Genomic DNA, 21,891 nt, shown 5'->3' with positions numbered 1-21,891 from the left:
CTGTCTCTCCGTGTTTCTATGTCTTTATACTCGTGACTCTCCTCGTCTATGTCCATCTTTCCATGGATCTATGTGTTGTTCATTCTCCTTATGTCTTGTCTCTGTCTCTTCATGTCTCATCTAAGATTTTCCATCCTCTGTCTTCTCTCTGTCACTTTGGGCCTGCGGATCTGAAGGACCTTCATCAGTTATCCTGCTCGCAAAGCTCTTTCTCTCTCCTCTTTTCTGGTACGTCCCAGCAGCCCCTGGGGTCAGCATGGGAGGTTATTCTTCCCAATTTACAGACTTGTAAGCTGAGGCTCTGGCTGCTGGTACCAGGCTCCCATCTTTGGTTCTTTTTCTCTACGTTCTAGTTCTCCATGTATTCTTGTTCTCTTTGTACCCACCAACCACCTGATCGGCCGTGCCTGGGAACTTAGCACCTCGGACAGTTCCTGTAAGGTGCGGGGGTGGCCAGGCCATCCTTCTCGCGAGCGCGGGAGGAGCGGCCCTAGAGGTGCCGCGGGAGTCTCGCGAGAGCGGCTGCCGCTTCGGGCGAGGGTGGCGCGGGCGCGTGAGGAGCCGGCAGGAGGAGCGCGCGCGCGCTCCCCGCCCCCAGCCCCGGAGCGGCTCGCGGCAGGCTCCGCGCCGCATCGCTGGGTGAAGCGCAGAGCAGGGCGACGGCCTTTCGGCAGCCGAACGGCAGCGGCGGGTGAGTCCTGGGCCTGAAGGCCGGGAGAAGGGATTTCCAGGGAAGCTGGGCGCAGGGCGAGATGCGGTCACCCACTATCCAGCTTTGTACCCCCTACGCTTCACCTTTGCATGCAGGGGCAGGCAGGCCGAGCTGCTAGAGAGGTGGGGAGTCGAGGTGACCTTCCCTGATTGGGGCAGGAGAAGAGCGTCCCAGGTGCTTCCAGGTCCCTCTAACCCCCACCATCCCCATTCCCAGCTCCCGCAGAGGGAACCTGGGTCTCGGGTGACGTCAGACCCCTGGATTCTGGAGCCTGGGCCTTGGGCCCTCCTTTCCCCCAGCCCCACCTGGTGTTCCCTGGAAACCGGCCTCTTCCCCCTGTCGGGGGGTGGGGGAGATGTTGCACATGGCCGAGGATGGGGGCGACTGGAGACGGGGGTGACAGTGGCCTCCTTTGGGTCCTTTCTCACAAGAGGTCCCTGCAGATGGACCCAGGCTGTGTCCCCTGTCCCTCTCCCGACCTTTAGTCGGCGGGTCCGAACCGCCTAAGGGTTATGGGGGATGGGTACACTGGCTTGATTGAGCCTGGGCTCCACCAGGGTTTTGGGGTAGTGAGTTGGGGACGCAGGACGTAGCTCATTCCAATATTGGCAGGAGTTGGCTATGAGGGTGGGGGTGAGGCGTTTGGGAACCCATCCCAGCCCCTACCTCAGGGAGCTCCTGCTCTGGGGGTTGGGGAAACCAAGTAGAGGTTTCTACTGAGAATTCATCACAATCTCTGGCGGTTCAAACCGGTAATGCCCCAGCTCCGGGATGGGGAAATCAGCTAGGGCCTGGCAGACTTTCCCAGGGACATAAGGAGAAAGGGAGGCGAGAGTCAGTGAATAGACTTCTGGGGGGAGGGGAGATTTGGATGGGGGAGAGTGAAGAAAGAGCATTCTCTGGGAGTGGTATGGGCAAAGCGGTAGGAACTAAGCACAGCTGTTGGGGAGGCCCCCCTGGGACCCCAGCCATGTGAAGGTGCCCACGGGGTGGCGGAAGTCTGGAGAATTTTGACCTGTGCCCTACCTGTTCTATCTGCACAGGCGCAGGGCTCTGAAAGAGAAATGGTTCTTGTAGGAGCATGACTGACAGATTTTGTTTGGGGCTATACAAATCTTGTTAGTTTAAATTTAACCTGGGCTCACTTGGTGAGCCTGAAGGCAAAGTCCCTAGAGCTGAGAAAGGATGTCTCTGGTAATAGGTCACAGAAAGAGTTTTCGGTGTAGCAAACCTGTGGAGAGTTAGTGGGATCCTGGGAGGAGAGCTCTGGATAGGGGCCTTGGGCTCTGTAGCTGTTTCTTTCACTTTTTCCCTGGCTAATTGGCTACCTCTGAACAAGTTGGTTCCCCTCTTGGGTAGCTCTTTGCCAGCACTTTTCTCTGGGGAAGAAGTAACAGGACTAAGTACTGTCCTCCCTTGAGGAAGGGACTTGTTCTAGTTTAGAGTGTCCCTCCCAGTTCTTCTAACTTTTCCTTTCCTGCTCCCTCCCCCCCACCTCTTCCCCCTCCCCACAGCATTTCCTCTACTGACTCCACTTTGTTCCCTGCTGACAGCCTGGAATCTCTGAAAGTTTCCAGGAGGAAGTGTGGTAGAGCAGGGTTGACAGAGGTTGTGGGCTTAGCCTGACTGGGGAGAGGGCAGCAGGCACTCCACTCTCACCCCTTGGGAGGGTACTCAAAACTTAAGCAAGAACAGGGATTGACTGTGCTCTGTGCCCTGCCCTGTGCTGCATCCCTGTGCTGTGCTGTGCTGCATCCCTCCTGGAATACTCATCCATGAGGGAGTGAGGAAGAGATTGGATGAGAATGAGTGAGCACTTGCTGCCCAATAACAGATTCAGAATTGAAGCAGTGGGATGTGCAGCAGGGATGTCTGGAAAGTCTTCCCAGAAGAGGTGGGATGTGAAAAAATAGTAGGACTTAGAAGAGGTGACAGGTTATGGGGCACTGGAGGCCAAGGAGGTGGCTGGACATGATCTTCTGCGTGGAACTTGGTTGTGTCAGAGGCAGGTCAGCCTATGGTGGAGAAGCAGAGGTGGTGGTTTGGGAAGTTTGTAGCTGATTGACACGAGGCCTTGAATGTCAGGCTCGGGATCAGCACGGGTACTGAAGAGTAATCACACGACAGTGATAGCAATGCCAGATGAGTGCTGTTTTCTGAGGATGATTCATAGTTCTGGGACTTCAGGGCTGGGGATGTGGGGTCTGGGGTGGGATAAGGGGACCAGAGGTAGAGCAAGAGGGGGGAACTTCCATCTTAGCAGATAGGCTCTGGACAGGCGGGAAGAAAATGACCATTACTAAGCCAAGGATGAGAGACTCATGCTAGAGAGGAGGGAAGGCTGGTAAGCAGGAAGCCCTTGAACTAGCCCCAGGTCTCTAGCCTGATCTGAGGCCAGGCTTGACTCCCTTCTCTCTGCCATGGACCTCACTCTCTCCACTTCAAGATTTTCTGTCCTTCCAGCTTCATAGTAAGAAATGGAATAAATGACAGTCTGGGTTCTTTGGAACAAAATTCAGGTAGTGTTTGCTATCTTATTAATAACTAAGGAGGTGCTTCCTTAGACCTACATTTTTAGGAGGTATGTAGCACCCCTCTAGCTCTCTATCCAATATTATGAAAGCCTCAGTGGAACAACAGATTGTTCCTTCTCCCATTTTGCAGTCTAAGAATTTTGGTTTGCAGAGACCAGTGACTGCAGGCTTTCTCTCTCTCTCTCTCTCTCTCTCTCTCTCTCTCTCTCTCTCTCCCTCACACACACACACACACACACACACACACACACACACACACACACGCTAGCCCTGAAATAAGGGCAGAGTAGCTTAGAGCCCTCCATTACTGTGACCCTAACCTTCCACAGCCCTCCCAATCCTAAATTCTCTGGATTAACAAAGGAAACAGTCTTGCTCTGTCCTCTGGCTTCTCCTGCACTGAGTCATCCATAGTCTGCTACACTGACTTCTCTGTAACCATGGGCACACCTTTGGGTGACAGCCTGGGAGCAGGATGGGAGTCAGGCTGGAGCAGGGTTAGAGTCTCCTCCTTTGAGTCTCCCACAATCTGAGTTATTACCTGCCCCCTATGCACACACACCTCTCTTCTTTGTTTTCGTGGAGGACTTTAGTGCTGGACCACTGTCATTCACTCCATTGCCTCCTTCTACAACCCTTTCTACCAGCCACATTTGAGTCTGGTCATCATTGGCATGTGACTACCTCTGAAATCTTAAGCTTCGGTCTTCTTGAAGCACAGTTTAACTTCTATTTTATCTGCTTTGTGACCTCGAGGAGACCTCTAGTTTTCTGACATCTCCATTTTCTCTGTCCCACACCTTCCATGTCCTTCCAAGACCCCATGGCCCACGGCCCACGCTCTCAACAGCCATACAACTTTGCTAGTATGTCCCACTCTAACAGCAGACCCCTCAAATCTGGATTCTACACTCAGAATGTGGAAGTTTCTGGGGGCTGTCACATACCAGAGCAGTCTGGTTCTACCTCAGAGCATGGTCTACAGCCTCAGCTGTCCCTCCGTTACTTGTAGAAACCCTTCCCCTCTTCCCATCAGCTCCCCATTCCATTTCATGGGAGGAGTTTTCCAAACTGGACTACTCTCCTAAAACTCTACTCACAGAGAGGGTGGTTGGTTAGGTATGTGGGAGGTGAAGCCGCAACCATGTTTCCCCATTTCTTGAATTGGATTTCTCAAATCCTAGGGGAAAGAGGGCTCCTAGTCTAATGCTCCTACTCTGCGCTATGGATGCTGGCCCTTTCTGTCTTCTGAGGTCCCCCTGGCCATCAGCTATTTTCCCTTCTCTTGTATCTTCAGCCTCTCCACTGTTTTCCATAATGCCTTCCTCCCGCTTCTAAATATATATGCTCAAGTATTCTATCTGGATAAATCTTTCTAACCCTATGTCCTCCTCCAGCTGCTGCTGTTGTAAACCTGTTGCTTTGTCCTCCACAAAAGTGATATGAGACCATTGTGGAAATTTTAGAAAATAAAGATAAAAAGAAAGAAAACCAACCACTTTAATTTCACTACCCAGAGGTGACGGCTGTTCGTTCTTTGCTTTATGGTGTTTCAGTGTTGTCACTGATATTCTGTGTGTGTGTGTGTGTGTGTGTGTGTGTGTGTATTTAAAATTTCAGCCAAGGGTGCCTGGGTGGCTCAGTTGGTTAAGTGTCTGACTTCGGCTCAGGTCATGATCTCACAGTTCGTGAGTTCAAGCCCTGCGTCGGGCTCTCTGCTGACCACTCAGAGCCTGGAGCCTGCTTTGGATTCTGTGTCTCCCTCACTCTCTGCCCCTCCCAGCACTCACTCACTCTCTCTCTCTCTCTCTCTCAAAAATAAATAAAAAACATAATTTTTTTTTTTTTTAATTTCAGCTAAAAGTTTGGAAAAACTAGTCTGCTAGACTTGTTCCTTTCTCTTCCTCCTGTTTTCATTTCTTGGCAGCTGGCCTCTACCCCACCCACCACTTCCTGAAACTGTGGCCTCTGAATTGCCAAATCAGCCCATGTCACACCTGCTTCATGGCCGTGATAGCGTCAACCCAGTTGATCAGTCATTAAAAATATTGAGATAACCTGTATTCATTGATATGAAACATTTTCAAGAGATATTGTTGAGTGGAAAAAAACAGGTTATAAAACAGCATGTATAAAATGATCTCGTTTTGGTCATGTATGCTAATATATACATTAAAAACAAAACCCTAAAGGTCAAACTGTTAAAGGGGTGGCCTCTGAGAAGGTGGGTTTAGAAGAACTTTTATTTTCAACTTTATGCACTTTGTTTTTTTAAGATTAAAAACATTTCTTTTAGAGAGAGAGAGAGAAAGAGAGAGTGAGAGAGCACGAGCAGGGGAGAGGGGTAGAGGGAAAGAGAGAGAATCTTGAGCAGGCTCCATGCTCAGTGCGGAGCCCAGCATGGGGCTCAATCCCACATCATGACCTGAGCCAGAGTCAAGAGCCAGATGCTCAACTGATTGAGCCGCCCTGGCACCGTGTGCACTTTGTTTTTTATAACTTGCAAATATTTTTATACATAGCTAAAAAGCAACATATTTTCATTTTATATATAAAAAAAAAACCAAAACGGTGAGGCTATACAAATATATTTTTACTTTTTATTTAAATTACAATTAGTTAACAATGAGACTTTCTCTCTCTCTGTCTCTAGTTCTCTGACACTAAGATTTTGTTTTTAAGTAATCGCTGCACCCAACATGGGGCTGGAACTGACAACCGTGAGATCAAGAGTTGCATGCTCTGCTGACTGAGCCAGCCAGGTGACCCCCCGCCCCTATTTTTTTTTTCTTTCTTTCTTTCTTTCTTTCTTTCTTTCTTTCTTTCTTTCGTGAGTTTTATGCCCAATGTGGGGCTTGAACTCACAACCCTGAGATCAGGAGTCACATGCTGTACTGACTGAGCCAGCCAGGTGCCCCATCAGGCTATATACATATATATATTTTACTATATATTTTTTAAGTTAATTTATTTTTTAGAGAGAGAGAGCTCCAGTGAGTGAGAGGCAGAGAGACAGGGAGAGAGAGAGAATTCCATGTAGGCTCCACACTGTCCACGTAGAGCCTGAAGTGGGACCTGAGCTCACCTGAAGCGGGGCTCAAACTCATGAGCCATGAGATTGCAACCTGAGCCGAATTTGGACACTCAACTGACTGAACCTATTTATTTATTTTTGAGAGAGAGGGAGAGAGAGAGAACATGAGTGGGGGAGGGCAGAGAGAGGGGGACAGAGGATCTGAAGTGGACTCAGTGCTGAGAGCCCCCAGTGTGGGATTCAAATTCACGAATCATGACCTGAGATCATGACCTGAGCCAAAGTTGGACACTTAACCGACTGAACCACCAAGGTGCCCCAAGGCTATATATTTAAAAAAAATTTTTTTTTAACATTTTTATTTATTTTTGAGACAGAGAGAGACAGAGCATGAATGGGGAGGGGCAGGGAGAGAGGGAGACACAGAATCGGAAGCAGGCTCCAGGCTCTGAGCCATCAGCCCAGAGCCCGACGCGGGGCTCGAACTCACGGACCATGAGATCGTGACCTGAGCCGAAGTTGGACGCTCAACTGACTGAGCCACCCAGGCGCCCCAAGGCTATATATTTTAAAAGAAGAAGAGGAATGTAATATTTCAGTGGCTCACAAGGCTCCTGAGGATAAAGCCCAAATTCTGCCGGTGGCCTTCAAGGCCAGGATGACCTGGCCCCTCCTACCTTCCAGCACTATTTTTGCCTTTCCTTCTCTCCCTTCACTTTGAGCTTCATTCTTGCTCTACCCTTTCAATCCCCTGAATATGCATGCTGTGGCTCTCCTGACCTTCACCTGCTTTCCTATCCTCTCCTGGCCGACTCCTATTCATCCTTCAGGATTCAGCTCTGATATTGCTTCTTCTATGAAGCCCTCCGTGGCTCCTCCAGGACAGACCAGGGAGGTGCTCCTCTGTTCCCACAGCTTTTTGTACTTGTTCTTCCAGGGCATCGCTCAGGCTGTGTTGTAATTGTCCATTGACTTAACTGGGTTCTCCACCCTTACCTCTTCCTTCTCAACCCCATCCTGTCTCCTATACAATAAACAAAATTGAGGCAGATACAAGGAGGGGACTCTTACTGTCCTCTCCAGGGTCTCAAGCCTGTATGTGCTTGCATCATGTTCTCCTTCCCATCTGCTAGCTTTGGGGCTTGTCCCACCTCCTTGACCCCGTGCTTCTCCCCTTTTTAGGGGCTTGTTTTTCCGGTTAACCTCTGTGTCTGTTGTAAATGCAACCTTTCACATCCCTAGCTTATTTCCATCTTGAACAATCATCAGCTGCAGCCCTCTCTGGATCCCATATCTCACCTATCTCTATTCTCTTCCTAGGCAGGCTTCTTCAAAGAGCTGTCTGTGTCTACTCTCAGTTTGCTAGTTTGTTCAGCTAGCTGTAATTTGGCTTCTGCTGCCCACCCCACACATCTCCATGGCCATCAAAACAATTCTTGCGGGGTCACAGATGATTTGAGGTTTTTGAGTGTTATATGCACCTCAGTGTTCAGCTCTTTTCATGCCAGACTTCGCAGTGGCACCTGTCATATTTGTCCACTGTCTGCTCTTGGCTTTGGAGACCCCATGCTCTCCTGGTTTTCCTCCTGCCTCAGTGGCTGCTCCTTCTCATTCTTTGCCAGCTCATCCTCTTCTGCCTTTTTTTGTTTTTTCCATTTATATTTTTGAACAGATAATACATTTACGTGATTTTTAATTCAGAAAGATGTCTCGGGGTCACTTGGGTGGCTCAGTGGGTTAAGTGTCTGACTCTTGATTTTGGCTCAGATCATGATCACACAGTTTGTGAGTTCAAGCCCCATGTCAGGCTCTGTGCTGACGGCCTGGAGCCTGCTTTGGGATTCTTTCTCCCTGCCCTCCCCTGCTTGCACTCGCACACTCTCTCTCTCAAAATAAATAAATAAAACTTAAAAAAAACTATTTCCATAATAATACTAAGATGTAATGATACCGAAACATCTATAAAAAACTTGCTTTTCCTGGGCTCTTACTTTCCCACATTGCATATTCTCTCTCCAAACTCTTAACAGTGAGAACCCAGGTTCCAACGACATCAACCCCGGACATCATATGTCCTCTCTTAGCGTACACATGACAAGGTTTCAGCATTGCTACACTATACCAACAGTAACAGTAAAGTTGCTTATACTTCAGGTTTCTTTCCAGTTATTTTTGTCCTTGAGATGTATCCTTTTAAGAGAACACAGAGTGCTCTGATAAAGTTACTTGGCCAGTTCTTTTTTCTATGTGGTTGTTATCAATTTCCTGTACAGTTAGCTTCATTTGATTTTATTTCACTTTTAGAATTGCTTTTCTTTCTGGTGTACATTTTTGAATATGTAAGATATTATATGTACAAAGTATGTATAAATTCTTGCCCAGGGAAGTCTCACTACTCATCCTAGCTCTTCTATCACATTTTTTGGTGGCCATTTTTTTTTTTTTTTTTAGTGTCTGGTTTACTTTTTCTGTGCTTCTTTTGCAAAAATAAGCAAATTTGTATGTATATTCTTTCCCCTTCCCCCCCTTTTTGCACAAAAGATAGCATAGTATTTATACTTGTTTGTATTTTGCTTTTTTCATTTAACGGTATATCCTGGAAGTCATTCCACAGCAATTAATAGAGATCATCTCCATTCTTTTTACATCTATGTAGTACTCCATTGAATGATATACCATAGTTTATTCAAACAGTTGCATTTAGGTTACTTCCAACATTTTGCTATTGCAAAATAGTGTCACATTGAATGACATATGTATTTATTGTTTCTTATTTGTGGGTAAATAACCAGAGTAGGATTATTGGGTAAAAAGGAAAAAACATTTTTATTCTCCTCTCCCCTCCTTTTTTTTTTTTTTCTACTATGAAAGGTAGCATATTGTTTTGACTATGTCTATATCTTTTGTTGTCTGTTGTCTAGACTGTTTTATGTCTGTCATTTTTTCAATGACTAGTAATCATGAAGATCTTCATGTTTTGTTTTGTTTTTTTAAATAGGTGTGGAGCCCAGTGCGGAGCTTAAACTCACTAGCTTGACATCAAGACCTGAGATGAGATCAAGAGTTGGATGCTTAACTGACTGAGCCACCCAGACACCCCTACATCACTGTTTTTTTTTTTTAATAGCTGCAGAGAGGGGTTGCCTGGGTGGCTCAGTCTGCTGAGCATCTGACTTCAGCTCACATCATGATCGCAGTTTGTGAGTTCGAGCCCTGCATCGGGCTCTCTGCAGTCAGCACAGAGCCCGCTTCAGATCCTCTCTCTCCCTCTCTTTCTGTCCTTCCCCCACTCACGCTCTCTCTCTCTCAAAAATAAATAAACATTAGGGGCATGTGGGTGGCTCAGTCGGTTAGGTGTCTGACTTTGGCTCAGGTCATGATCTCGTGGCTCCTGAGTTCAAGCCCTGCGTTGGGCTCTGTGCTAACAGCTCAGAGCCTGGAGCCTGAGCTCCCCCACCCCTGCCCCGCCCCGCCCCGCCCCGCCCCGCCTCTGCTCCTCCCCAGCTCGTACTCTATCTCTCTCTCTCTCTCTCCCAAAAATAAATGAACATTAAAAAAAAAAATTAAAGAAAAATAGCTGCAGAGGACTGCAGAACAGTCCATTGTATGACTGTACCATTTATTTAATCAGTCCCCTATTGATGTGTAGATTGTTTCCAATCTTTTGGTGTTACAAACAATGCTACAATGAATGCATCTGTATAAGGGTGTCATTTCTTGTGGCCCTCTATCATGCCTATCTTTTTCCCTTTTATAGTAGGTGTTGTTGGGTTTCTATATAGGTATTTGATTTAATATCACAGAGGAGCCATTAAAGATTATAACTGCCCGGGGCGCCTGGGTGGCTCAGTCGGTTGAGCTTCTGACTTTAGCTCAGGTCATGAACTTACAGTTCATGAGTTTGAGCCTTGCATCAGCCTCTGTTGACAGCTTGGAGCCTGCTTCAGATTCTGTGTCTCCCTCTCTGCCCCTACCCCACTCGCACTCTGTCTTTCTCTTAAAAAAAAAAAAAAAAAAAAAAGCATTAAATAAAAGATTATGGGGCGCCTAGGTGCACAGTTGGTTAAGCGTCTGACTTCAGCTCAGGTCATGATCTCACCACTGGTGAGTTGGAGCCCCGCATTGGGCTTTGTGCTGACAGCTCAGAGCCTGGAGGCTGCTTAGGATTCTGTGTCTCCCTCTCTCTCTGCCTCCACCCCCCCACCCCCATGCTCTTTCTCTGTCTCTCAAAAATAATAAATAAAAACATTTAAGAAAAAAAAAAGATTATAACTGCCCAAACCTTTAGTTGGATCCAGAGGAGTTTGACTGGAACTCTACGAGGGTTTTGTTTTTTGTTTTTATTCTTGCTTTTTATGCAAACTTTTAATTTCCTAACACACAGGAAAGTGCACAAATTGTAATCTCATGCTTGATGAATTTGCACAAAGTCAACACTATGTAACCGGCTCCCAGACCCAGTAGCAGACCATTACCAATACTTCAGCTTATGCTCCCTGCTCCCTCAATGGTAACACTATCTTGACTTTATTTATTTATTTATTTTTTGTTTCCCTGCCTCTTGACTTTTTTTTTTTTTTTTTTGGAAATTCTCATGGATGTAGGCCTATGTCCAAACTCATTTTTTTTTTTTTTTTTTTTTTTTTTTTGGAAATTCTCATGTGCCTCTTGACTTTTAACACCATAGATTCGTTTTGCCTATACACACACACACACACACACACACACACACACACACATATATATATATACACACACACATATATAATTAAGTTTATTTATATATTTTGAGAGAGAGAGAGTGCATGAGAGCAGGAGAATGAGAGCAGGGGAAGGGCAGAGAGAGAGGGCGGGGGGAGAGAGAATCCCAAGCAGGCTCCGTGCTGCCAGCACAGAGCCCTACATGGGGCTTGATCCCATGAACCATGAGATCATGACCTGAGCTGAAATTAAGAGTCCAACATTCAACCAACTGAGACACCCAGCCTCCCCTTGTTTTGCCTATTTTTAAGCTTTATAGAACTCTCTACCCAACTTTTAAGTGTTGCATCACCTTGGTGCTTGGGCATAGACCATTTTCTGATTTGAATATTCCCAATGCCCACAAGGCAGCCCTGGACTTAGCATGTCTGTAAGGCAGCAGCTTCTTGTATTTCTTGGGACCCTGTGCCTGTTCTTTTGGTTTCTGCCCATGATGGAGATCTCAGTTAATAGCCCCACCATCATGCAATCAGTGGTTTAAGCTGGCAGGAAGTCTTCTTGATGGTCTCACTCCCCCCACTCCCCAGAGCCACCTCTGAGCCCATTCAAACTTGCCTCCTAAGGGCCTCAAGAATCATTCCCTGGTTCCTTCACCTCCCCTCCAGTCTCACTCCTGCTGCTTCCCATTTGTACTCTTTGCTTTGGCCAAGGTCGCCCTCTTTCCCATAAAAGTGTGAGACTTCTTCCTGCATCAGAGTCTGTGCTTGCCTTCTGCTGTGCCTGGACGGCTGCCTTGCTCTGGGAAACTCCTCTGTATTCTTCAGGTCTTTGCTCACTGCTTACATTGAATTTCCCTGACTTCCCACACTGGGTTAGATCACCTTGCTCTATATTGTGCATATTTTCATGGTGGCCACCCTTCCCTTTTAGCGTAGGTACTCCACAGGTTATTGACTGTTTCATGCAGAGGGCAAGAACCACATCGTGCTGTCTCCCGGTGCCTAACATATTACAAATCCTCAGTAAGTGAACAACTGACGGAAGGCAAAGGCGGGAGAGCGGGGAGGCCAGCCTGTGACTGATGCCAGGTCTGCCATGTTCAGGGTCAAGGAATAGAATTTTCTCTTTCAGAGGTCTCTAGCCTCCTCAGGCCTTCTCTGTCATTTGCCTTCCCTCATGGGGTCCCCTCCCAGGTTTGTTTCTGAAGATAGACTTTATGCCTTGAAACAAAGGGCAGGAGTGCTTGGAAGGAGGGCTGGTGGCTCAGTATGGGAGCTGCCTCCATTGGGTTCATCCCACTGTGGGGGGTTACAGCTCAGTTCTTCCCTGAGGAGCTTCTAGCCCTACCAGGGCTGAGAGAGGGACTGGGTTGGGCCAGTCCTGATCTTCATCCTTCTCTGGCTTTTCTTTCCTTCCAGGTCAAGACAAAGAGGCGTGGGCAGGCCTCTGGGCCAGCTGGTGCCACCCGTTCCATCATGGCAGGTAAGGACAGGGTCATGTGGATAGGATATGCAGGTGAGCACAGGGTGGGTGGCCCCCTTCCTAGTTTCCTTATCCCTTTTAGTTTTTGGAGGTCAAGTTGTTTCTGTCCTCCTTTCTGTCCTCCCCAGGCTTTCCCTGGTCTCCCCCTGAGGCTATCTATTTGAGACCCTCAACATGACATTGTCGAGCTCTCTGTCAGATCTCTGACCCTGGGGACCAGAGATTGAGCACCCTGATGCCTTGGTCCTGCTGGCCATCTGAGTGATAAGCAGCAAGGGTGGCTCAGTCCCTGTCCCCTCTGTCACTATTGCTCTTTAATACTCTGAGACCCTTTCCTTCTGATTTCTGAGTTGTTTGGTTTCCAAAGGCTCAAACACAGTGCCAGAGCTGGAGGGACCTTTAGAGACTATCTAGCTCAAGCCCTACCCGACTGGATAAACAGAGGTCCTGGGAGGGGTGGTAACTTGCTCCTAAACATGAATATTGGAGTGGACACGGGAACTCCTGTCTCCAGGCTCACCCATCCTGCTTCATCTGCCTGGAACTGGCTCCCCCACCATGGAGGCAGCTGTGCCCCTGATGGACAGTATTTATTGTTTCTCTTCTGAGAGACAGCAACACTGCCTCAGGGCCTTTGGTTATTTTGGGAACCTTGTAGCAGACTTGAGGAAGCAGGGATGGCTGTGTGGGGATAGCAAAGTAGCCTGTGACCACAGGGGCCGGGGGACCGCTGAAACCAGGGCAAGAGTGATCACACTGGGTCATCGGGGAGTGGGACGTTCAAGGTGATGCTATGTGATATGCTTCACCCACAGAGAAAGTGAACAACTTCCCACCATTGCCCAAATTCATCCCCTTGAAGCCATGTTTCTACCAAGACTTTGAGGCAGACATTCCTCCCCAGCATCTCAGCATGACCAAGCGCCTCTACTACCTCTGGATGTGTGAGTGCTGTAGGATGGGGGTGGGCCACGGGGGCGGGGTGGGGGAGGGAGGACGGCTGGTGCGTGCCAGACATCAAGGTGGGGTGCCTGCAGGCTTGGCTGTCCACCCTTGCAGCATCTGCATGGGCCACCTCCCAGCAGGTTCTGCTCATGGGTTGACTACCCATCTGGGCCCTGGTTTCCCTCATCCTCCCTGCCCCCCATCTAGGCCTCTCCTCCCTTCTCTCCCTACACTTCCCATTCACAGAGCATCTAGGTGAGGGGCTCTGTCTGTAGCATCATTTCTCTTTTTGCTCTCCCTTCCCCTTCCCACTGGAGTGGTTCTCCAGGTGGCTGCCAGGACCTCAGGATTCTGGATTTGGACAGGAATCCTTGTCTCAAAGCCACATTTGTCTTGCTTTCTTTGGAAAACTGCTCAGAGAAAAGAGCACTGACTAGAAGTTGGGAGATACAAGATCAAATGGGGCTGGTTGCCCTATTTCCTAAGCCACAGGTTCCTCACTTATAGGAAGAGGGTGTTGGCTCAGTGATCACCGTGGTTCCAAGGAGTTCTGTGTTGTGCGGTCTGTACTTCTCTAAGAATCTAGAGTTCTGATGTTCTACAATGTCGAGATCCAGAGTTTAAAGACTCCAGTTGCTGGTGGGCTGTGGCAGGTTGGTGGGAAAGTGTCATCTTAGGGGGATGGGACTTTGCTCTGCCCAGGCTGGTCAAAGGTACCTCTTAGGCATGTATACGCAGGGCAGGCTGGTTTTCCTGTGCTGGGTACTGGCCTCAAGGTACCTTAGACCTGCAGTGTGACCACAGCAGGGTGTGTCAGGTGTGATGTTGCCTTGAGTCAGGCCTGCACTTAGCTGCTGACTTGGGGAGGTGATTGCTTGTGCCAGGAAGGTGGTAAAGAATGCTGTCTTTGCAGCAGGTCCTTCATGGAGTGATAGAAAGAGTGTGGGGACAGACAGACTCAGTTTCAAGCCCTGGCCTAGCCTTTGGGCAGAGAAGGAATCTTTCCCTGTGTAACATGAGAGGAGGAAGAGATGGGGCAGGTGTGAGAAGGTCTGTAGATGTTGGGAAGAGAATGAGGAGGTTGCCTCTGATGGCTTCTATTTCATCCCATCAAATGTGATGTAGAAGTGAGGATGGGAGTTTTGAGGAAAGTGGGATTAGAATGATAGCATTTGTGGGCAGAGGGTGAGGACACTATCCAAAGACACATGACCCTGAAGACTTCTGGGCCACACTCAGGGTCTGTTTGGGGTTGGCCACTGTGAATTCATAGTCCTACCAGGCTTCTCCGTAGGCTCCTTCTTTTCTAGCAACATTCGGCTCAGATGCAGGTGGGCATTGTGTTCATCAAGGGTGACTGTGATCAGAAGACCAGGCAGGGGAGGGAATTAGAAAAAGTGTGATGAATTATGGAATCCAAGCTTGACAGAGAGAGAAGTGGAGATAGAAAAAAGCTGATGGTTGGAGAGAGAGTAGCCAAGTCAATGGATGTCTGTTCCAAAGAAGTAGTGGAATAATTGCAACAGAGGCACTAGATCCAGGGAGCTGGAGAGAGATGGGATCTGGGAAGAGAGATAGATATAAACCAATATAAAAACAAGTTAATATCTGTTCTATGTAAAGAGCAAATAAAATCAGTAAGAACACCAAAGTTGTGGGGAATTGGGCAATACACAGAGATGGAGGAAATACAACTGAAGTGGACAGGAAGAAATGCTCCAGGGTTAGGAGGGGCCCTGAGATGGGTTTTTGTGCCCAGGTGACAGCATTGTCAGAGCAGACTTGGGGAGCACCCCACCTGACCCTGAGCTCTGGGAACTCTGCCCCTGAGAAAATCCAGGGGCTGGATTTAAGGGCTATAAATATCTTCCTAAGTCCTCACCAGGCACCTGCCAGATGCTATGCTCCCAAGGAAATGTATATAACCCTTGAGATGCTTAAGGGTTCTATTCAGAAACCAAGACCAGATGTCTCGCTGTTTGAGGCCACGAGTGAGCCCGCCTGCTTTTGTTTATTCAGCAGATCTTTGTGGAGCCTTGAAGGGACTCAACTTAACGTTTGAGGAAGGGAGCACCCTGAGGTCAGAAGCCCTGTGTGTGAGGTTTCTGCTGGCTGTGACTCAGTGATGCTGTGATTCTGAGTTCATCTAGAGTATATGGACACAGAGGAGAGGGAGCCTGGATTCTGCTCTTGCAGAGCTTCTAGTGTGGTTGATAGGCTGGGATTTGTACTTGGGAAACCATGCATGAGAGCAGCCCAGGTCTGAAAGAGGTCAGAGGGATGGGACATGAATAAAGTTGGAGTAGTAAAGGAAGGCTTCTTGCAGGAAGTGGCATAATAGTTACCTAAGAAATGAATTAGATAGAGATTGAGATCCCAGCCACTGCTGCATGCCCTATTTTTTTTTTAATTTTTAATGTTTATTTATTTGAGAGAGAGAGAGAGCGAGCATGAGCAGGGGAGGGGCAGAGAGAGAGGGAGACAGAATCCAACGTAGGCTCCAGGCTCTGAGCTGTCAGCACGGAGCCCAATGCGGGGCTCGAACCCACAAACTGTGAGATCATGACCTGAGCTGAAATCGGAGGCTTAACCGACTGAGCCACCCAGGCGCCCAATGCATGCCCCATTTTGGGTTGGCTTGAAGAGATGTTTCCACGAGGCCTTTTACTCTCCACTTTTTGGACCCCTTGCAAAAGAAGATGTAAGGGTTTCCTGTGCCTTGGGCTTGGTGATTGCTGTGAATATGGGAGGGCCAGCAGCTGAAGCCATTCTTGTAAGAAGAGCATTTCTACCACCTGGAGGCTTTGGGGGCCCTTTAATGGGGCTTGTTGGGCTGAGGCTCTGGGTTCCTGCTCTGGAGACTCTTTGTTCTCCGGATTTCTCAGATCTCTAGGAGTGGGTGTGGGGAGGGGAATGGAATTGGTCTAAGCTTCCAGTTTTCTTTCTTACAGTCTGTACTCCCTCTGTGTGTGTATGCATGTGTGTCTCGTGTATCTGTGTGTATTCACTGATGTGCGTTGTGGGTGTGAATCTCTGTAAATGTGGTTTTCATGCATGTTTGTGTGTATCTACCTCTCTGTGTATATGCTGTTTCCATGTGTTTGATTGTGGGTCTGTTGAGTTATGTGTGTGTGTGTCCATGTCTGGGTGCTCACATATCTCTGCATGGGCCTGGGTGTCTGTGTGCGTGTCTGGTGTTTGTCTCTGTGCGTGCATGTACTCCTGGGTCTGCAGTGAACAGCGTCACGCTGGCCGTGAACCTGGTGGGCTGTCTCGCGTGGCTGATCGGAGGCGGGGGAGCCACCAACTTTGGCCTGGCCTTTCTCTGGCTCATCCTCTTCACACCCTGCTCCTACGTCTGCTGGTTTCGGCCCATTTACAAGGCCTTCAAGTAAGTTGTTGGTGCTGACCCCAGCTCCTAGCCCTGTCTCTTTGCCCATCTACCCTGTCTCTTCCCTACATATTTTCTCACTTTTTTTTTTTTGACCACCCCCTAGACTCACTTTCACTTCTGCACCCTTAGCTCAGATTGCCAGGTAGGACTTGGGCTTCCTGAGAGCTCAGTGCTGGGAGTCAAGAGTCTTAGTTCCTTCCTTTCCCACCCCTCACTTACTTTCTCACTTCCTTGGGTGGGCACCACATAGATATCAGGCCTATTTTAGTTTTGCCTTCCCCAGGCAGCTGTATGTTAAGTTTTGCCAATGGGACCACCTGTCTTGGTGGAGCTGCCCGTCTTTGTGCCTGTGGGGCTAGCTGATTTGGCACCAGGTGGAGTATCTGCCATGTGCTAATGGAACCAGTCATCCAGGTACTACTGACACTATGTGCTAATGATGTCATCCAACTCACTGGATGCTAAATGTGCTAAAGGGAACACCCATTCATGTACAAGTGGGGCTAACTCTCTTGGTGCCAATGGGTGTCTACCTTGTGTAAAACAGACTTTCTGTCTTGGTGGTAATGGGACTATTCATCTATGTACCAACAAGGCTATCTGTCTTGGTGCCAGTGGAGTATCAATCTCAGTGCTAATGGGGCCTCAGATGTCTTTGTCAATCAGATCATCCAGCTGTATACCAATTAGGCTACTATTTGGTGCCAGTAGGGTTCCATTCTTGTACCAACGAGACTTTCTGTCTCTGAGCTTATAGGAATGTCCATCCATGTGCCAGTGGAGCTAGATATCTTAGTGCCAGTAAGGCTGTCCATCCCCTTGACAATGGGGTTACTTATTCCTACCATAATCAACCCATCTATTTCTATGCCGATAGGGCCAACCATCCGTGTACTGTGAGGGTCCATTTATGAGGAGATCTCTCCCTATGTAATGTTGCACGCACAAGATTAATACACGGAAACTTGCAAAGATCCTCGTAAACACTGTCCCATTTTTGCCTCTCAATTAAGGCCTTTGGGTCTCTTCTGTCCATTGCATACTCATTTAAACTTGGAAGGGCTTGGGGGTCCTGAAGGCAGGGAAGCCCTGGCCCTCTTCCCAGGTGATGGGAGTCATCTCCTTTGGTGCAGGACTGACAGCTCCTTCAGCTTCATGGCATTCTTCTTTACCTTCATGGCCCAGCTGGTCATCAGCATCATCCAGGCTGTGGGCATCCCAGGCTGGGGAGTCTGGTAAGAGACCGGGGTGTCTGGGATTGACCCAGGGCTGGTATGGGTGGCACTTCGGGTGTGTCCATTGTTTACCTCTCTGTGTTAGCTGCCTAGCCTGTGAGAGGATTCAGGGTAGTCTGGTTGTCATAGTGACATACCCATAGCATCAGAGGGGAAGGAGAACCTCGCAGTGGCTTTTGGGGGTGCTAAGGTGTGTCAGGCATCATGGGAGAACCCAAGGGAAAGAAGCCTTATGCCTGAGGAGCTTGTGTCCTGAGCCGTGGGGAAGGATTCTTCTGAACCACTGACACAGGCCCTTTGGATGGTCTCTTTGCGTCCAATGATATGGCCCCTCCTTGTGACATTGAGATGGCTCCTGGCTGTGGTGGGGTGGCTCCTGGCTACCCGTCACCATGCCGGCAGCCCTACAGCTGGCCTCTTCCTACAGCGGCTGGATCGCCACCATCTCCTTCTTCGGAACAAACGTTGGCTCAGCAGTGGTGATGCTCATTCCCACCATCATGTTCACGGTTGTGGCTGTGTTTTCCTTCATCGCTCTCAGCATGGTATGTGGTCACCTCAAGGTTGAGAGGGTGGCTTTGGGAAGGGGCTGCGATCTGTAATGACCCTCCTCCAAGTTACAGGAGGACCCAGAGGTCTTCCAAGGGACTCACTCTAGAATGGCTTGGTGGACTTTGCTCCTAGTACACAGGGCAGGTGTGGGAGGGAGGATTGGTTTTTACAGGGACTTGTCTCTGGTTTCCAGGTCTTTCCTGGAAGGTCTGCCCCTTCCCTTTGATTAACCCTTCCTTGTGCTCCTCCTCCTACAGGTTCATAAATTCTACCGGGGCAGTGGGGGGAGTTTCAGCAAAGCTCAGGAGGAGTGGACCACGGGGGCATGGAAGAACCCACACGTGCAGCAGGCGGCCCAGAATGCAGCCATGGGGGCGGCCCAGGGTGCCATGAATCAGCCGCAGACTCAGTATTCCGCCACCCCCAACTACACATACTCCAATGAGATGTGAGCCAGCCACGCCTACCAGGAGGGCAGGGCTGGGGGTCAGTGGGATGGGGACTCAAGCCACATCGTCAGTTGTGGTGACCAAGCAGGGTTCCCCCCCTCCCTTTTCTCCTCCCCCACTTTGTACAAAGAATCAGAGTTATATATATATATACATATATATATATATATATGTATATGTCTCCCCCCTTTCCCCACCCCTCTGGATTTTGCTCTCAGAACTCTGAGAGCTGTGGGCTGCACGTGGAGCTGTCCCGTGCAGTGGTAGCTATGTCCATGTCCCCTTGTGAAATAGTACACAGTGGAGGTCTCTGTTGTTGTGGTGCTAGATGTATGTTTAGAACTCAACCAGCCCCCACCCTCCACCAGGGATCTGACCTGGGCCCAGGGATCCCTTATGGGCCAGGGAGGCATAGCAGAAAGCCTGGCCCCTCCCCAGGGTCATGAGCTGAAACTGTCTCCACTTTTGGTCTTACTGGGAAGCAACAGTATTTAGCGCTCATGGGGGTGGTAGGTAGGAGGGTGGGGACAGGCCAGGGATCTTCCTTTGCTCCTTCTGATCTGGTCTCCTCCACCTCCCACTTCTCCTCTCCTCTTTTCCTGGTGTCAGATTCCCTGTGGCTTCTTTTCTTGCCCAGGGTCTCTGTCTTTCCCATGTGGCTTTTCTTTGTCTTCCCCAAGGCTGAGTGTGCCAGTTGTGTCTGCTCCTGAGACTGAGCCCATTCCCAGATCAAGGAAGTAGACAGGAGCTGAGCTTTAGTGGTGACGTGGGAGGGCACGCAGCTGGAGATGCAGAGCCCACCTGGGAACCCGACTCCCAGGGAGTGGAAGTGCAGGGTCATCTCCTTGATTCTCAGAGCGTGGCCTACAGGGGAAGGCTCCTCTCTTCTCTGTCCTGCTTCTCCTCCTTCTCTTTCCAGAGTCCCCTTGAGCCCCTCTGCCTATGTCACTCTCCTCGTCCCATGCTAGGTGGCATCTGCTACCCATGAAGGCAGATTCCACTGTCTTCTCTGAAGAGCTGGGTGGTGTCCAGGTGATTTGGGGGTATAAAGGTGCAGCTGGAGCAGAGGGTATGCAAATAATAATTGGTCTTTGAGGGAGATATGGCTGGCCCAAGCCCATTGGGCAGGTGCCAGGTGTCTCTGAAAGACCATTGGATTTCTGGGAGCGATAGCTGTTGTTTGGGTCTGGTAGAGGGGCAGGCTCAGAGGGCTGAGCCTGGATGGAAGATTGGAGGAGAAGGCAGGCAGGGCCCAGTGAGAGGAGAGGGTGCCTCTTCCCACCCCAGCTTGCTTTTGGTCACAGAGCAGTTCTGGGCTCTTGAAGTCAGGGCCCAGGAAGAAGCACATGCTCAGTCCTATCCACAAGCACAATGAATGGCTGGAATGGGATTTCAGGGTAGACCGGGTGGGAGGGAAAGCCCTCTGGCTTTTTTTTTTTTTTTTTTTTTTTCAAATCAAGATTACTTGCTCCTTTCTGCCTACTAGACTTGGTTTTTGGCCCTTCCTCACCCTGTCAGAACTCCTTTTCCCTTGCAGGGTGGTGATTTAAGTCTTGTGGGGCTGTTCTGTTCTAAGCATCGTGAAAATGTTGCTGGTGGAGGCCCTGGCTCTTTCTGAGGCCTGGAGGGGAGTGGATTCTCAGCAAAGGAGCAGCCACCTGTTTTCCATCCTCCCTTCTGCCTGGGCTATTTAGCCTGAAAACCCAAACCCAGCTTGGTCACTCTGGGCTGGAACCCAGCACTTGGGCTTCCAGGTACCATCTGAGCTTTGAGCTCCAGGTACTTCATTTTCTGTAAGGGGAGCCAAGGGCTCTGGAAAGTTCTCTTCCTAATGGTCCTTTAGGCTTGGGCCAGAGTATGATTGGCTCTCTGCTCTACCATTTTCTCTCTGGAAGGCAGAGCCTTCTAGTCACAAGCCTCTAGTACCTAAAAAGAGACCCTAGGTCTAGGTTTTCTTCACTTTTCCTCTCCCCTACCCTAGACCTCTGGCTCCCTTTCTCTTGGTCTCTGGTAGCTCCAGGAGGGCTGTGGTGGTTCCCATTCCTGTTGGATGCCACCTGTGGTCGATTTGTTGTCCTACCTGCCCCTCTTCTTTCCTGGCTGAGACCTATATGGCCATGCCCTGGCTCTGCTCTTGGGAAGGCCTGCTACCTGGTTGTGGCCCAGCTTGTCCAGGCCCTGGGATGCTGCATCTCCAGGCAACTATGCACTTTCCTAGGGTGGGAACCGGTATGAGAAGTGGGGGCTGGGCACAAATTTATCTCTGCTGGATGGTCTGTCTTGGGGGAGTGCTGGAGGAAGGCCAGGTCAGTTCTGGGAATCCTCAGGTCTGGCCAGCCAGTGACCTGCTTTTGCATTTTGCTGGTGCCCGTTGCTCCTCCTTGTTTCTGGGGGACACAGACCATTGTCCAACTGGCAGTTGACCTGCCTGAGCTAATGTCTGTCTGTGGTAACTGAGAGAACCATAATAAAGGGGAACATTTGGCCCTGTGTGTCCTGCTGCGTCATGTGTCTTCATGTGGGCCTGTGTGGAGCCTCACTGTGGGCTGTGGGACATGGAGGTAGGGTGGGTCAAGTGGGTCTGTGGCCTGTCATTCCCAGGGCCCAAAAGTCACACATCTGTTTGTGGTTTTTTCTCTGAGGCAGCCTTGAGTAGGCCTTGAAATTACCACAGAGGCCTCCTGCCTGTTAGAAGGAGGAGTTCTGAGTTGCCTGAGGAGGAAGTAGAAGCCTGGATTAACGGGTGAGGGGTGGTTTGGTCCAGATGGTTGCTGCAAGACAAGGGCAAGGATAGAACACAGGGGGTCACCTCAAGTCTCACTGATGGGAGACTGGCAGCTGATTGAGCAGCCT

The 21,891-nt window shown here is 49.3% G+C and overlaps 1 protein-coding gene across 1 annotated transcript; it reads left to right on the top strand.

The window, feature by feature from the left end:
• The first annotated feature begins 595 nt into the window (after nt 1-595).
• SCAMP5 (secretory carrier membrane protein 5) lies at nt 596-21,524 on the top strand. The gene is made up of 7 exons (XM_042988368.1): nt 596-691; nt 12,400-12,463; nt 13,279-13,407; nt 16,643-16,799; nt 17,936-18,037; nt 18,465-18,582; nt 18,847-21,524. Exons 2-7 carry the CDS (start codon nt 12,457-12,459, stop codon nt 19,039-19,041), a joined length of 708 nt encoding a protein of 235 aa, XP_042844302.1. The 5' UTR covers nt 596-691; nt 12,400-12,456; the 3' UTR covers nt 19,042-21,524.
• The last annotated feature ends 367 nt before the right edge of the window (nt 21,525-21,891 follow it).

This window comes from Panthera tigris, chromosome B3 (genome assembly GCF_018350195.1).
Source record: "Panthera tigris isolate Pti1 chromosome B3, P.tigris_Pti1_mat1.1, whole genome shotgun sequence".
NCBI classification, from domain to species: domain Eukaryota; kingdom Metazoa; phylum Chordata; class Mammalia; order Carnivora; family Felidae; genus Panthera; species Panthera tigris.
Note: the sequence above shows the minus strand (reverse complement) of the source record. Positions and strands in the feature narration are given on the sequence as shown.

Coding starts and splice junctions, on each gene's coding strand:
- SCAMP5 (XM_042988368.1), top strand. Junction 16,800..17,935: donor CCCATTTACAAGGCCTTCAA/GTAAGTTGTTGG, acceptor CCTTTGGTGCAG/GACTGACAGCTCCTTCAGCT. Junction 18,583..18,846: donor CCTTCATCGCTCTCAGCATG/GTATGTGGTCAC, acceptor CTCCTCCTACAG/GTTCATAAATTCTACCGGGG.